The sequence below is a fragment of the Rousettus aegyptiacus genome, unplaced genomic scaffold (genome assembly GCF_014176215.1).
Source record: "Rousettus aegyptiacus isolate mRouAeg1 unplaced genomic scaffold, mRouAeg1.p scaffold_m13_p_2, whole genome shotgun sequence".
In the NCBI taxonomy this organism is placed as follows: domain Eukaryota; kingdom Metazoa; phylum Chordata; class Mammalia; order Chiroptera; family Pteropodidae; genus Rousettus; species Rousettus aegyptiacus.
This window is the reverse complement of record NW_023416295.1, coordinates 169929417-169945786: the sequence shown is the minus strand read 5'-3', so window position 1 is coordinate 169945786 and position 16370 is coordinate 169929417. Positions and strand designations below refer to the sequence as shown.

Sequence of the window (16370 nt, the reverse complement as noted above, 5' to 3'; positions counted from 1 at the left end):
TGCGTGGGGAGGGCGGGAGATCACCCAGTCCCCAAGCTTCCTGCTGGGGCATTGCTCCTGAAAGGGGATCCGAGACCATGATAAGAGGCTCGAGGCAGGTCCTTAGAAAACAATGGGTGGCTTGATGAGACCTGCTCTGTGATACTCCTGAGAAGGGAGAAGCCCCTGCAGCCAGTCCCACTGGAAAGGAAATTGGGGGTTTCCGTGGCAACCAGCTCCCTGGGCACAAAGGCTCGTCTGTCTGCTGGGAAGGCAGCTGAGGTGTCTCCCTGCAGCAGCCTTTACTCTGGTAAACGGGGAGATGTAGGGAGGGATGTGGGGTATCCACAGGGAGTAAGGGCCCCTGGTGCTTCTTAAAGAGCTGACAGTCACGAGGCCACCTGGATGGGTGCCTCCTCCGGGCAGCAGGGAAAAAGCAGGTGGGCACAGAAGATAGTTGGAGGCAGAGGGAGTGAAAAGGCTGAAGTTTATTATTTACATGTAGAAAGAATGTGAGAAGTTGGGGATGAGGCACGTGGGGAAGACGATTCCAGCTCAGTCGGTGATGATGAGCTCGTCCACCCCCCAGTCTTCGTAGCTCCCATCTGGCAGGTATCGCCGAATAATGATGGGGATCTTTCGGGCCCTGTGGCAGGGGAGAAGTACAATGCATGAGGACTGGGTACCCAAGCTCTACAGCAGGAGGAACAAATTGTGTACAGAATGCAGGGAAAGAAAAGTCTTAGGAGCATCCTCTTGGGGCTATGAGTGTACTTTGTAGGAAAGTAATTATAATAAAAAGAAAGTTCTTGCATCCCTGATGGGATGGTGGGTATAGAGAACTCTGCCATCCCACGGCTGACGGGAGGGAGGAGGCGGAAGGGCATGTGTGTGTCGGGGGAGCGGGGGATGGTTTTGGTAAGGCCAACTAAAGCAGGAACAGGGAATCCTGACAGCCAGGAGAGGCCATGTCTCATCTGTGCCCTTCCTTTGCTGCCCCTCCACGCCTTCCTTCCTTCTTCTTGGTGGGCTGAGGCCTGAATGAGCCAAGGATTCACAGAACAAGCACCGCTTCCCCAGCCAGGAAGTGGGGGTTGGGGTGTGCACCAGAGAAAGCAGAGGATGCCTCCCAGGGCCCTGGAGCAGTGAACCGTGACCTGGGTGACTTACTTGAGCTCTTTCATGGCGATGAGCAAAGGATCTGTCTCCCCCTCCAGCTCCACCATCACGGGGGCACACATCCTGCGGGTATAGGGACAGCTGTTGAGGAGACCGCAAACTTGGGGAGAAGGGGCCAGCAGGAAGTCGGGGAGAACTTACTGCACGAAGAGGATTGGATCGGCACCCCAGTCCTCTCCTAGAAAGGTTACCGGGCGTGGTGGGTGGGGCACTGACAGTGTGGGCACGGGAGTGGGAGCCGGAAAACCAGAGTTAAATTTAAAATAGTGTCCAAGGACATTAAATTTCTCTCCAAATATCAGTATCCTCATTTAAAAATGAAGACAAAAAGCCCTGCCTCTGCTGGATACGGCAGAATATTCCAGCACAGAGAAAAAGTATGTGCAAAGGCTCACCCCTGACCGTGCGAACCCAGTGGCCCCAGGCCCTGCCGCAGGGCCCAGCTCCCGGCTTCCTTCCCCATCTTGGCAGCACCCCCTCAGAAGGCCAGCTCTCACAGCCTCCACACGGGGCCCGCGTCAGGTGCTCACCCACTTACTAACCTCCCATGATGCCCCACGGCCAGCCGGCACAACCCAGTCTGGCCCCTGCTCACCTTCCTAGTACCTTCTCATGCCACTTGCCTATATTTACCCCCACGTTCCCACCACACCAAACTCCTACAGTTCCCTGGACAAACGCTGCTGTTTCCTTTTTGTACCCTCTTACGGGCTCTTCCTCTCCCTACAGGCCTAGGAGAGGGTCAAATGCCTCCACCCTGGAGAACGTTTGCTGGCTTCTCGGCGCCTGACTCATATACATGTGCTTCTCCTGGCATCGCTCTCACTGGCTGTAACTACTTGTTTGATGTTCTCTGTGTTAGACCATGAGCTCCTGGTGGCCCCGGACCACGTGCCCTGGCACAATGCGTGACCCACGGCAGAGGCTCTGCACACAAATGTGCAGTTTTAGGCCCACCTCCTCTAAATCAAGTTTACACCAATGGATCCCAGAATTACCAGGAGAGCACGACAAAATTTCAGGTTCCCAGTCCTTCCCCAGACCTTCTGAATAGAATCTCCAGTGAAGGAGCCTGAAAACCTGTATATACAAAGCTCCCTGTGTGATCCTGGTAACCAGCCAGTCTGAGAGCCACCAGTTTATACTGAATAATTTACCAATTTTATTACTAAATATTAGGATTTGTTCATCCCAAAGGCCTAAAAATCTCCCAAGGGCAGAGACCAAATGTTTAATTTTCCCTATATCCTCTCTCAATAAGTATTTAAATTTCCCCCAAATTTAAAGCTTTAAAGCAGCTTTTCGCGGCAAAGTGCTTTTCCTGATCTGCATATGCCTGTCTTTCAAGATATGAATAATTCGAGAGCATTTATTCACCCAGCCCTACTATGTGCACACGATGTGCAAAGTGTGACAGTGTGCCCTTGGGTCATCTCTCTGCACCAGAACCTCTACAAATGAACCCAGCCACGATCCTCAGGAAGTGGCTGTGGTCCACACCAACCGCTAGGTGGTGCTAAGGAACTGGACAGAGTGAGATTTCATCCAAAAACTGTCTAAGAAATGTCTGTTCACTAAGTGCAGGGTTGCATGCCTAGTGCTAGGGATAAGCTACAGCCCTGGCTGTCCTCTGGCTCAGTAGGAGAGCTGCCTAGCCTGTCACTGGAAGGAGTGCTATAGACCCAACTAAGTGGGATTGAGCCTTACTCCCAAAGAAACGCAAGATGCTGGCACCTGGTAGGGGCCTGAATGTCTGCCTCCAAACTTTTAAATGCTCCACACTGCCCACCAAATGCAGGCCAATCTTCTGAACTTGTCACTCAAGGTTCCAAAGACAACTCTTCCAGTCTTGTGCCCCAAGCTACTTGCTATTCCCCCATGAGCCACACTTGCCTCTGTCTTCCTGGACCTTTCCTTGAGCTGTTTCTGATCCCCGGTATACACTCAAAACCACCTCCATTTCCCTGTCCCTACCTGAATTCTAAGCTCCTCATGAGGCTTTCCCAGTCATCCATGCAATTACTTCCTTCTCTTCTTCTTTGTGCCTCTTGTAAAGCACCATTCCTGTCCACCTTGGGTTCCGGGTATTTGTGAAGGGGCCCGTTCCCCTCACCAGGCTGTAAACAGCTGGAAGACTGGGGGATGTGTCTCTAATCATCTTTGCATCCCCAACAGGGGTAAGCATAGTATCTTATTGAATGCTGAAAGACTTTACCTTGCATACAATCAGTTTACTTGTTTGAAAAACAATTTACGAATTATTCTTTCTGCCTGGTCATTTTTAGCAGTGATAAGCCATGGAAATGTCTTCTACCTACATTATCCATTATAAGTCCCAAAAAATGTGACTAAGGAGACTGAACTACCACATTTTAAATTTTATTTCATTGTACTTAATTTAAGTTTAAACAGCCACATGTAGCTAGTGGCTACCATAATTGATGGTGCAGACCTAGAGGCTCCTGACCCCAGGGATACCAAAGTTATCACACCAAGTGCAGCTCTAGTTTCCCCCAGCCCAGCAAGGAGCGCAACCAGACTTGGCAAGACATCTACAGCTGCGCAAGAGATGAGGAACGATGTTCCGCGCCCATACAACCCTTTATCAAGGTGGACGCGTGGTCAGCTTCACCCCACAGGACTGGAGAGCAAGTCCAATGCTGACTGAAAACTAGGGAGGGGAACGCAGGGTCAGCATCACTGTTCCAGCACGTGAAACTCCACAACTCTGGCCCCGGCTTCCTTTCCAGGCTAGATTCCGCTATTCCCTACTGGAAGCACCCTGACTTCCAGATCCCCACTATTTCCGACACCAGCGAAGTCTGGGTAACGCTGCTTTCCTCGGCCTCGTGTTTCCCTGGGAGACCTGCTATGAAAGCAACAGTGCCACACCCGCCCTCTCTGTCCCTTTACTTCTCCCCAGGAAGGAGGAGTCACTCATCTGACAGGGGAAACAGGAAAAAGCAAGCATCCGTGACCTAGCCTTCTTGAGGATCCCTGTTTTCTCAGAGCCACCTACCTGCAGAGAGGGCACTTCTGAGGCCCACGACCTCAGGAGGCAGGCTTGCCCCTGCAGACAGTCTCTGGAAGCCTGCACTGCCTGAACACACAATCATCGGACATCCTCGTCTCCGCCTGTCTACTAGCTACCTCCCGAACCTTGTTTTGCTTCAGATGGTTCCAAACTTGGGAGAGAAAGGTTGCTAATTCAAATCCCCAGAGCCCCACCACTGCTCTGTGTTGTCCTATCTCTAGCATGGCCTGTATGTGGAGGCTGGCCATAGTCTACTTACTACCTTGAGTCAAGAACCACCTGAAGCCCAATGGGTGCCTTCGCAGCACCCACAACTAACGAGGCCACAGTGGTCCAGGGCTCCCAGAATCCACACTTTTTTTTGCCTCACTAAATTGACAGGCAGTCATCGAGACCAGTATTTTTACTGTTATTCTTCTATGCTGTTATTTGGCTTCTCAGATATTCGTGTCTTATTCCTCCTGTTGGATCTGACTCCGAGAGGCCTGGTTTAGCAGAGTACCTGGCACGCAGGGACGGCACCCCTCCTTGTCTAGCACATGAGAGCAGGGAGAGTCTGTTTTCAGGTGCCCGGCTGTGCCACATCGACAGCCTGAAGGCTCACCGTGGCCTGACCGATGGAAAAGAGAGAGAAGGGGCACCACTCACGCGATCTGGAGGGCTCGGGTGCCCAGCACGCGGGCTCGCTCATACTTGGTCATATATGGTGTGGTGATTCGTTTCTGGTTGGCCTGCGGTCGCTCTCCAGAGGGGAGGATTTCAACGTTCTCCTGGCCCTCCTGGACACCATGGCAGAAAGAGGAAAAATCTCAGGGTACATTATTGAGAGGGACAGGGAAGATGACTATGACAATGATTATAACCACCACTATCACTATTGCTTAATACATGCCAATGACCTTGCAACTACCTTACTGACACCTCATTTCATCCTCGTAATAAACTTATGACATAGGGATCACAGTGCCCATTTTAGAGGCTCGGAGAGTTAGCTAACTTGGTCAAAGTCTCAGACCTACTAAAAGAGAGGAATCATGATCAAGATTACAAAGCCAGCTGCCTCATTCAGAAGAGAGAAGCAAAGGTCCTAAGACCGGGCAGTTCCAGAACACTGGCCCCATACAAAGAAATCCTTGAGCATAGACTACAAAGCACCCTAAGCATGGAGCGAGGAACAATCTTGGAGACACAGTAACTGAATCAATGGGTCAAGTGACTAAAAAGTCAGAGCGAAGACAGGAACATACTATATGTATTTTTCGTGTATATATATATGTGTGTGTGTGTATATATATATATTCGCATATTTAACAACTACTTATTAAGCCGTCTGTCATGTGCCAGACATCATAAGAGGTGGTATGACAGAAAACCAAGTTTCTGCTCCAAAGAATTCATGGTCTAGGGAGGAGACAAGAGGAAACAAAACAGCAGGTGCTTTGAAGATACGCAGGTGTGCAACAAAGTTAACAAGGTGGGGGATTAGGACAACTGGTTAGAAAGATGGTCCAGAGATAAGACTTGAGCTTGTCTAGAAGGATTAGTGGCACACCGACAAAGAAGGGAAGGTCCTTCCAGGTAGGCTGAATTGCATATGCAAAGTAACAGACAAGGGAGAGAATAATACTAGGTTTGGACAACTAATGTGGAGAATGATTACAGCAGAAGTGCATATAGGGTGGCAAGCAGGAGAATAATTCTGTAGTAATTAAGTCAACAAATATTGAGTGCTTACTATTGTCAGGTAGTATTCTAAATGCTTGGGATAGAGCAATAAGATAAAAATTCTTCCCCTATAGAGCTTCCATTATAATGAGGAGAGATAAAAAATAAATAATCAACAAAATCAGTAAGTAAAATAAGTAGGATAACAACAGAGAAAAAAGACAGGGAGTGCCGGGTCAGTGGTATGGGAGGAGGGGGAGAATGCTACAATTTCAAATAGGATGGCCATAGAAGGCCTCATTGAGATGACACTTGGACAAAGACCTGGAGGAGGTGAGGAGCAGCTCATGTGCCTCTCTTAGGGAAAAGTGTTCCTGGAAGCGGCAACAGCATGAACAAAGGTCTTGAGCAGGAGTCTGTCAGGCAGTGACAAGGACACCACGAAGAGGTAAGGTTGCAGAGGGAGCAGGTGGCCAGATCATGGAGAACTTTGTACACCTTTTTGGCATTTACTCTGAATGAGATGGGACGCCTCTGAATGAGGGTTCTGAGCAGATACGATTTGAATGAAGATTTAAAAGGATCACTCTGGATACTTTGTTGGGAATACTCTGTAGGGGGCAAGGGCAGAGAGACCATCTAGGAAGACCAACAGTAATCAATCACTTGAGCAGGTAAGAAAGATGCCTCTGGCGGCAGAAAGGCAGCTGGAGTGGACTGAAGGCAGGAAAACCAGGAACACAATTTCTGCAGTAATGTGGGTGAAAAGCAATAAAGATCTCAACCAGGCTGAGACACTAGGAATGGAGAAACGGAACAGGGTTGAACCATATGTAAGAGACAGAATCATCAGGACAGGAATGGAAAGAGTCAGAAGGATGGAAAAAGAGGTTTCTGACACAGTGAATGAGAGTGCCATGCAGAGAGAAAATTCAAGTAGAGGGAAAATTCAGCTTCCTAGCCTAAAAAAAAATCAAGGCACTGCTCTCTCTCCAGGAGACATAAAGCATTTCTTCCATCAGTCACATAATACAGAAAGCCGTATTTGATTCTGGAAGCTAGTAACCCGTCCACCTAGTTGCTCAAGCCAGATACCTGGGAGTCATCCTTGTCATCTCTTATTTTCTTAGCTCCATATCCAATGCACCAAAACATCTCTTTCATCTGTTTTCTCATCATTAACACTAGCAGTGCCCAAGTGCAAGCTATAGGTCTCTTACCTGGAGATCTATGACGGTTCCCTAACTGATCTCTCTCGTTCTTGCTCCTCCCCAATTCGTTCCTCAATCTGGAGAGAGAATGCTTTCTAAAGTGTAAACTGGATCGTGCCACCCTCTGGCTCCAAATTTGTCAGTGGCTTCTCACTAACTTTAGGCTACAAATTCCTGCCTGATGTGAGCCCTTACTCCTCTAACTTTATCCCAGGTCACTTTTCCCCGCTGTTCCTAAGGAGCCCCATGCTGCAGAGCACCTGGCACATAATAAACATTCAACACACATTTGCTGATATATGAATGTGACATTGCACCCATTAGTGAATTAACTGCCCCAGAAGCCATGGACTATGATCCAAGTGGACAAAAGCCCTCAGGCCCACCCTGTAGGCTTCTATACCACCCAGGACTGAAACTCTGCTCTAACTATGGGTGCTGGTGGCAGGCGCTCTGATTACTAACAGGAGGCAGATGCATTTAGGCAATTATCATTGGTCAAGCTATTTGGCAGCCTAGGCTGCAGAGGGTGGAGCCCAAGGCTAAATACTGACCTCTTCTGCATTCTCCAAGTCATCTAGCCCTTCATCCTCCTCCACATCATCAAAGTCATCGCCATCAAAACTGTACAAAAAGAAGAGAGGCCAGTTAGTGAGAGCATCGCTTATTAGAATCAAAGAGGGCAAAGAGTATCTCATCCAATATTTAGGAGGTGCTCAATAAACATTTACTTAATGAATGAATCAAACTTCTGTTTCATTTCACTCCTTCAAACTTGTCCCATCAGCCCCCAAAATCTGCTAGGACTCATTCATCACCACTGTTTCTTTTCTCTCTCTACTGGATCATTCCCATCAGCATGTAAACATGTAGCTATTCCCCCATCTTAAATAACAAACAAAACTTCTCTGTTCTCTCCCCACGGGGCCCCATTTCCATGCTCCCCATAGGAGCGAAATTCATGAAACAGTTACCCATTGTCACTGTTTCCAATTCTGTCATAATTTCACTCCAAGAAGACAACCACCTCCATGGCTCCATTAAAACCACTCAAGTTTGTTAATGATTTCCATACTGCTAAATCCAGTGACCTGTTCTTGTTCTCATTCATCACTAGGCCACTCACTCTCACACTCTCGCTCAATACACTCTCCTCACTTGACTGCAAAGACACCTCCCTCTCTTGGTTTTCCCCCACCGCTGGCTGCTCCTTCTCAGTCTCTTTGACTGGTTTCTCCTCTCCCCACCCTCAGCCCGCCCCCTGCCTAAGCACTCCTTGTTGGTATGCTCTTTCAGTCATCTCTTTACTGACATCTCTTTACTGATCATCTCGCCTATTTCTTAGTTTTGACTAATATACTTATGCTGACCACGCCCCTATTTTTATCTTCAGAACAGACCTCTCCTCGGACCACGCATATCAGGAAATCTTGGCTCTAGCTTCAGAATAAATCCAGAATTCAAAACGACTTCTCACTACCTCTACTACTAGCATCCTCGTAGAGGCTGCTACCTTCTCTCATCTAGATTACTGCAACCCTTCCAGACCTCAAAGTCTCACCAGACCTTCCTCTGGAGTACTTTCATACAGTAAGTCCTCATTACTCAACATTGTTGATAGGTTCTGCGACTTTAAGAAAAAGGGATGCATGAGGAAGCCAATTTTCCCTTACGCTAACAGGGGTTAAGTTCCTACAGCATCTCATCAACGTTAGAACAAAACCGCGTTATTTGAAGACCTGCTGTACTACACATTTTCACTGCCTAACCTTATACGGTTCCTATATTATCTGTTTATGGACCTGTCCCTGCTTCTAGAAAGAGAGCACGTGGAGAGTAGAGACCATGCCTAACACCATCTAAATATTCCCAATAAAAAACACAGAACCCAGCTCAGTCGAAGTTTGCTAAAAGACACCTTTTTCACTGATCCTCTCTGGACACTCGAGCATGAGTCCTTCTGTACCCAGTCTCTGGCTATGCTTTGGGTTCCCCACCCTTCGTTTCTCCAGCTCCGAGAGTCCCCGCAGGTACCACCCTCCTGGACGCCTGGCTCCTCAGCCTCCAGCGACCCAGGCTCCCGCCTCCCCCGCCCCTTCCGAGGTCCCACAAAGGCCACTTTGCTCCCACACTCACTTGTCCTCGTTGTCTGACATGACACCCGCGCCGCAGTGCCCCGGCTTTGCGACCCGGACCTGCGCGGAGACCCGCGAACAGCAAGTCTCCGACTCGCACGGCGCCACGCGTACTCTGCGCCTGCGCTATGACCCCGAGAAAAACTACTTCCGGGAGGCAGGCCAGCGCGGTAAGTGTGCGCATGCGCAGAGAGGCATGTGCTTGTTACCATGGTAGCCAGAGCGTCTAGTGGCCGGCTGTAGACCCCAACATCTCAAAGTTTTCTGCGCGGCCCCGGCGCGGTGCCGCCTTAGAGCTGTGGTTTCGGTCTCCGAAGCCCGGCTGCGGTGCTCTGTGAGGAGGGGCGCGCCCAGCCGGGGTCTTACTTTAGGGTGAGGTTTCAATTTGGGCGAGACACAACGGGGAATGTGGTGACCATTGCTATCTTGAGGACCCCATTCCCCCAAAGGGCCTTTCCTGCCACAGGCATCGGGTTAAGATGAGGTCTCCGTTCGTGTGTGTGTGTGTGTGTGTGTGTGTGTGTGTGTGTGTGTCGGCCTGTGTGTCTTCGGGGTGGGAGGATCAAGCACTGTCGCAGTAGTGTTGGGAAGCATCACGATTTTCTTGTGGTCGACCCCGCTCCCAGACTTTGGTGGAGAGGAGTGCTGGAGTAGAGACAGGAAATGTGTCATTGTGTTTTTTCCCTCCTCAGGGCCCTCCCATGGCTTCCCAGGAGAAGGTGGAGGCAGTGACCAAAGGAACGGGGCTCTGGAGTTGCCCTAGGCAGGGCACTTACACCCCTGGGACTTGTGAGCTCCTGAGAGGTGGGTGCGCTTAAAAAACAGGTGGTGGTTACAGTTACCCTCTAACTCAGGTCTCCCTTTCATGACTTGTGGCTTAGCAATTGCTATTTTAATGTTACGGAAAGATTCAGGTCCTACAACTTGCAAATGGCCAAAAGTCAAAGAACTAAAAACTTTAGAGTAAGTAGTTCACGACTGTGAATCCCTTAGATCACACTTTCAGTTTCCCAGGGGGAAAACTTATCTCCTCCCCACCCACAACCACAGTGGAACCAACTGTTTTGTGCCCACACACTACCAAATATCTTTTCTTCACTGGACTTAGTGCAACCTGTAGTCAGATATTTTGTGTGTCCCATTGGACCAGTATCCATCTACTCCTTTAGCCCATAATTTCATCAGGGCAGGGATTGTTCCTCTTTTGGCTCACCATTATACCTCCAGCCCCTGGTACCTGCTCCTTTGTTCATTCATTTATTCGTTCACTCAATAAAAAGTTTTTAAAAGCCCACTATGTGCTTTATCCATTGTTCTAGGTGTTATGGATACAGCATTAAAAAAGAAAAAAAAAGCAAGAATTCTGGCTCTCAGGGAGCTGATATTCTAGCAGGAGGGTAATAAATAATAAATAAGTAAAATATGTAGAACTTAGATGGTGATGAGTGCTATAGAAAAAAAAATGAAGCAGGAAAGGAAGAAAGGGAGTACTCAGGTACAGAATGGGGGTAGGAGGTGATAGAATTTTAAATTCCAGTGGGTGAGATGAAGGCATCTGCCTGCAGCCCAGGAGGCTTCATAGAAGTGCTTTATCTTGCAGTGATGATGAAGGACTCCAAACTGACTAAATTCCAGCAGCGCCACATCATGGACACCATGAAAAGTAAGAGGCAATCCACAGGGGCTTCTCCGGCAGAGGGATTCTAGGCCACGTATTTAAAGCTCCTCCATAGCGAGGGGTAGGGAACATCATTCTAAAAGACTAAAATGGGATAGTGTAGTATTTCTGACCTTTTACCTGGGGAAGTGACCTTGAGGGGCCTTTGTTCCCCCACCCAGACATGGGTCCTGCCACAACAACAAGCCTCCTGTAGGCTGGCTCTAGCTGACCTCCCAATCGAGAATTTCTGCCCAATCAAAATGGTCTCAAAACTGTCATGTCTGCAATCTATCCCTTCCTGTTACAGACATATGTAGTCTCCAGAGAAAAGGACTGTGTACCTGTCTTATTTGTCATTTCATTCATTCATAGATTAGCTAGCAGAAACAAGAAAACTAACAGAATCCCAACAAAGCTTTCCCACAGCTCACCTCTGACCACACTTTGAATTGTTTTTAAGGAAAACAAAAAAGTGGACATACATGGGCACAATAGCAAGGGACCCTCTAAAACCTTGAAAGCAACCTTGCTTTCTGAGATTTAACTGAATCAACATTTAATGGTTCAGAACAGAGACCTGTAAAGTTGCCTTTGAGAGAGGAGGCCAATTTTACTTGACTCTACTGAGAGCTTTTGCCTTCTCTGAAGAAAGAACGTGCCTCAGGAGCACATCTGATCAACCCAGAAGCACAGGAACAGGAGAGTCAGATACTGGCAGTGTGTGTTCAGCACTGGTTGGGGGAGGAAGGCTCCATCGGGCCAGGTCAGGAGTCAGATGTTGTTCCTTATTGTGGACAAGGACAACTCAGGCTGCCAGTGTCTCATGCCATAATGTATGTGAATCACAACTCACTCTTTACACTCAGCACTCTACTAATAAATTAGTGTCCCCTTAAGCATGACAACAAGGAGACTTTGCTAGAAATTCCACTAAAAGTCAATACCAAGAGAATAAGGACTGTGTCTGCCTTGTTCACCACAGTAGCCCTGGCACTCAGGCGCTCCTTTACTCAAGGACTAATTGCATTAGTGGGGAGACCAACACAGGTAACTGGTTCCCCTTAGAAGATTTTTTCTTTTATTGCCTCCAAGCATTGGTGTTGAGTCTGTTTTCTTCCAGAATCTTCTCTTTACTTCCCTCCTCTTAACCAAATCCCATTGTTGTTTTGAGCCTTAGTTCAAATTCTATTGCAAGCTACAAATTCCTCTTCTTCATCTGAATTCCCAGAATTCCTCGGGGCATAATGATTTTCTGAAAACAGCCAAAGGAAGAGGTAGCATTTGGCACTGAAGAGACAGACATAGGGAGTGGAGGGAGCAGGAGGGACATTCTAGGAGGCACGGCATCTCTTCAGAAAAGAGCGAGCCATAAACCATGGTGCGGCACCAGGGAGAGGATGTGAGAACGGGAAGGTTGGTGGGAAAAAAGCGCCATCCTTCCGGTTCCTCAGGGCAGACACATCAGTCGTCCTTGACTCCTTTTTCCCAGATACCACATCTGACCCTTCAGCACCGGTTTGCTTGACCTTCAAACCATATCCTGACCGCCTCTGCCATTGGTCCCCAACACTGTATTTTCAACGGTAGCCAAAGGGATTATGTCACCCCTCTGTCCAAAACCCTCCGATGGCCTCTGAACTCATACAAAGTAAAAGCCAGTCTTTCCAGAAGCCTACGAGGCCCTGTACTTCTCTGGCCCTCCATGACTCTGACCTCTGCTCCCACTAACCACACCCCCCCCTTGCTCATTCCTTTCCTGGCACTCTAGCCTCCTGGCTGTTCCTCAGACTCTCGGGGCACATTCCCACCTCAGGGCTTTGATTCTAGCTGTTTTCTCTGCTGGAAATGCTCTTCCCCAAAATACTTGCATGGTTGGGGCCCTCACCATTTTGGAGTCTTTTCTCAAATGTTACCCTCTTTACAAGGCCTTCCCTGGCTTCTCTGTTTATCTCATAAATCCCGCTGTGACACATTCTATACGGTCACCACCCACCATACTATATATTTTACTTATTTCATCATCATCCACACCCATGAGGGCACCCTGAGGGCAAGACTTTGTCTTACCACTTTACCCCCAGCAGCCTGGCTCTGGCCCAGTGTGGACGCTCATTATATATTTGCTGGGTGGATGATAGGAGGAGGCTGGGAAGGGAGAAGAGGTAAACGGGGGCGAGATCCAAACAGTGGGTGGGGCCTGCTGAGCTCGCGTGTGAGAGGGACTGTTCAACCACACCGGAGGTGACACACTCGGCGGGCCTGGGGAAGGAGCCCCAGGTCTGGGCCCAGGCAGTGGGGATGGACAATAGGAGGGACTGGTGTCTATTAATGTCCAAACCATTGCTCCCTGCCATGGGCCAAGCAGGTTTTAGGCATCCATCTATAGAAACAAAAGTACCAGTATGAAGGTTGATGTATAAGAATGTTTATTGCAGCATTGTTTGAAGTAGTTAAAAAAAAAAAAAAAAAAGGAAGAGAAAAGAAACAGCCTGAATTTCTGGAACTAGGAAACTAGTTGGATAAATAATGTTGCCATTCTAAGGACTAGTATACAGCTATAAAAAATAAGTTATATATAAATGGAGTGATCTGGAAAGATATCCATGATAAGTTGTTAAGAGGCCATTATTGAATACAGTATAGTCCAGTGTTTGAAAAACAGATCTTATATTTGCGCACATATCTTGGAACATGTTTATATAAGCATCAAAAAGAATCGATGAGACCACCAAATCGTTACCATGCTCACTGTAGCAGGGGTTGGAGGGGAGAGGGGAGGCGCTCCTGTACTGTTTGCCTTGCAATAACAGGCAGGTTATCGCTTTTATAAATTAAGAAAAAAGCCAAGTGGGTCCTGCCACCCCAACCCTTCCTTCCCCAGGAGGAAACACTCTGCCCCTACAGTGCAGCCCAACATCCAGCCAGAGGGTCTTGCCCTCCAAGCCGCCAGCCTCGGCCATCTACCTGCCTCCCATCCTGGAGGCCCGGTCCCATCTCCGGCCTGCCAGCCTGTGCCAGGCCAACGGGGCCTACAGCCGGGAGCAGTTCAAGCCTCGAGCCACCCGTAAGTGGGAGGGCCTTGACCAGAGCCCCTCATCCACCTCCCTCCACAAGGGGGACAGGGGAGTGTGGGGACGGGGACAAGCTGCCCCCAGGGCGGGTGCACATGTCTAGTCAGATTCTCAGTTTCTTGAGCCTTGGCACATTTTAGCTGGGGGTATTCAGGGTGCAGGGGAAACCAGTTAGGTGGTTCTTTTTGAAAATTTTTCCAGAACTCTAACAATTAACTGGATTCTACCAATCTCTGATAAATAGCTGGCTCTCAGGTCTCATGGCCATTGTTCTTTCAAGCTCACACGGTACCTCGCATCCAGAATTCCTCTGTACTCCAGCCTGCTTCATGGAGCCATTTACCCCCTTCCTCCTCGGCACTTGACACAACTCGTGGCCCAGAGCCCCCGGCCCTCCACGCAGCCTCTACACACAAACCGCCACAATGTTGTTCATTGAGCTTTTAGCCTCATTCTGCACCAAAGCAGGGTGTGGGTTTCGACAAAGCTCCCTTGGTTCTTTTGACTTCTTTTCATTCCTGCCTTTCTTGACATGACAGGCGCAGGAGCACCCTGGGTGGAAGGGGCCGGGATTGCAGAGGCCTTCTGCTTGTTGCCCACCTGGGAACAGACTACGAATGGAGTTCCCTTCCTGCCTTAACCAGGCCATTTCTCGGCCTTACAGGAGATCTGGAGAAGGAGAAGCACAGGCTCCAAAACATCTTTGCCACAGGGAAGGACAAACAGGAACGAAAAAGAAAACCCCCTCCTGTGCGACAGGAGAGCCCAGCGCTGGAGCTGGACAGGTTTGAAGAACGTAAGCTACCCGTGGGCCAGTTATGGAGGGGGAGAATGTGTGCAGAGGCCCAGAACTGGGGGAGGGGGTGACCCCCGAGGGCCCACTAGTGAGGAACACTGACCACAGAATTGCCCCCTCTCCCTGAGAGGCAACCCCTGCCCCCGCCACCCCTGCCAGGAGCCCGAAGGCCCCAAAGCCCGGTACACTAATGCCCCTTCTCCCTGTCCAGTGGTGAAGGAAATCCAGGAGAGAAAAGAGTTCCTGGCTGACATGGAGGCCCTGGGACAGGGCAGACAGTACCGAGGGATCATCCTTGCTGAAATCTCCCAGGTAGGAGAAGCAACAGGGATGAGTGTGGAATACGAGATGTGAGCAGAAAGAAAGGGTCGGCTGTGGCCGAGGCTCAGCAGTCCGGCCCTCCCCTCACGTCGCTGTGGGCTCTGAGAGTTCCAAGCCTGATTCCAGCTTCCCCTGACACCCCTGCAGAAAGTACGGGAAATGGAAGACATCGACCACAAGAGGAGTGAGGAGCTTAGGAAGGCTCTCGCCACCACTTAGTCAGTCTCCAGAGACGGGGGCGGAGTAGCCCAGCCTGGACCACTGGAGCCCACCCCCTTGCCGAGCAGGGCCATCCTCAGGTCAGCCCACCCACCCTGGCTTCCAGCCATGTCAAACGGTCGGTCACACAGCAGTGCCCTGGCCTAGGGTGCCCCGGGCAGCTACAGCATCCTAGAAAATGGACCACATCAGAGAAAGAACTGGTTCTTCTCGAGAATGGGTCAGCTGCACCTGTGAGACCCACAGTCACAAACACGAACACACACGTCGAGCCTGTTCTCGGGGAAAGAGCCCCATGTAGTGAAAGCAAGGCCCTAGTCTCGCGATATTGCACGAGTCTAAAGGGCATCCAGCAGGCCCTCTTGCCACCACCTCCACCCGCTGTGTGTCCCCACATTTAGTTTTCTGAACTTAGGAAAGAATGTGATGCCTTTCTTCTTACCTACCTCTCTTAGGACCTACTTATTTGACTTCTAACAGCCTTAGGCAAATGTTTAACCACTATGATTAATTGGCCAATAAAACGCATTTAACGTAGGTCATTATACACAGCATTTTGTTTTCAGAGGGATAAGGCTTATTTGATCAAGGCGTTAGAACTTTTCAATCACGGTGGCTTCTAGGTGTTTTCTAGCCATTTGCATATTTCAAGGGCAAACGGGAACCAGTGCTCCTGAGCACCCTGCTGGGCACCCTGGCAGGTGCTCAGTTTCACTCTGTTAATCCGCTCGATAAAGTCCAGTGATGATGTGTTATCCCCGTGTGGAAACTAAGGCTCACAAAGACCCTGCCACCAAGGTCATTTCACCAGCAAGTAGCCCAGTCACAATTAAACTAACTTTGTGTCCTTCCACTAAACCCGGAGCCCATGGGAGGACACCCAAAGGCGGGGAGGGGTCCAGAGAGCCCTGGCTTCGCAGCGCTGGTCCCAGCCCATGCTCCGTGAGCCTGGGCGAGCCCCAGCCTCAGCTCTGATTCTCATCCGTGAGGCGCGGCCTCAAAAGGCTGCTGAGGAGGCACCTGCCCACGAGAGCAGCCCCCCAGCCTGGCACAGAGCACGTGGCAACCCCCGTTTCTTCTGACCACCACGAGCCTTACGT

General features: G+C 49.6%; 2 protein-coding genes across 2 annotated transcripts; one reads left to right on the top strand and one right to left on the bottom strand.

The window, feature by feature from the left end:
• Nucleotides 1–449: 449 nt before the first annotated feature.
• Nucleotides 450–9323, bottom strand: POLR2F (RNA polymerase II, I and III subunit F). Its single transcript, XM_016161781.2, has 5 exons — nucleotides 9205–9323; nucleotides 7623–7692; nucleotides 4841–4971; nucleotides 1150–1221; nucleotides 450–625 (listed from the first exon to the last, which is right to left on the bottom strand). Exons 1-5 carry the CDS (start codon nucleotides 9222–9224, stop codon nucleotides 535–537), a joined length of 384 nt encoding a protein of 127 aa, XP_016017267.1. The 5' UTR covers nucleotides 9225–9323; the 3' UTR covers nucleotides 450–534.
• A 101-nt stretch (nucleotides 9324–9424) lies between these two features.
• CUNH22orf23 (chromosome unknown C22orf23 homolog) lies at nucleotides 9425–15808 on the top strand. The gene is made up of 7 exons (XM_016161763.2): nucleotides 9425–9575; nucleotides 9896–10007; nucleotides 10804–10866; nucleotides 13745–13927; nucleotides 14599–14730; nucleotides 14942–15042; nucleotides 15199–15808. The coding sequence occupies exons 2-7, from the start codon at nucleotides 9905–9907 to the stop codon at nucleotides 15268–15270; spliced, it is 654 nt and encodes a 217-aa protein (XP_016017249.2). The 5' UTR covers nucleotides 9425–9575; nucleotides 9896–9904; the 3' UTR covers nucleotides 15271–15808.
• Nucleotides 15809–16370: the final 562 nt, after the last annotated feature.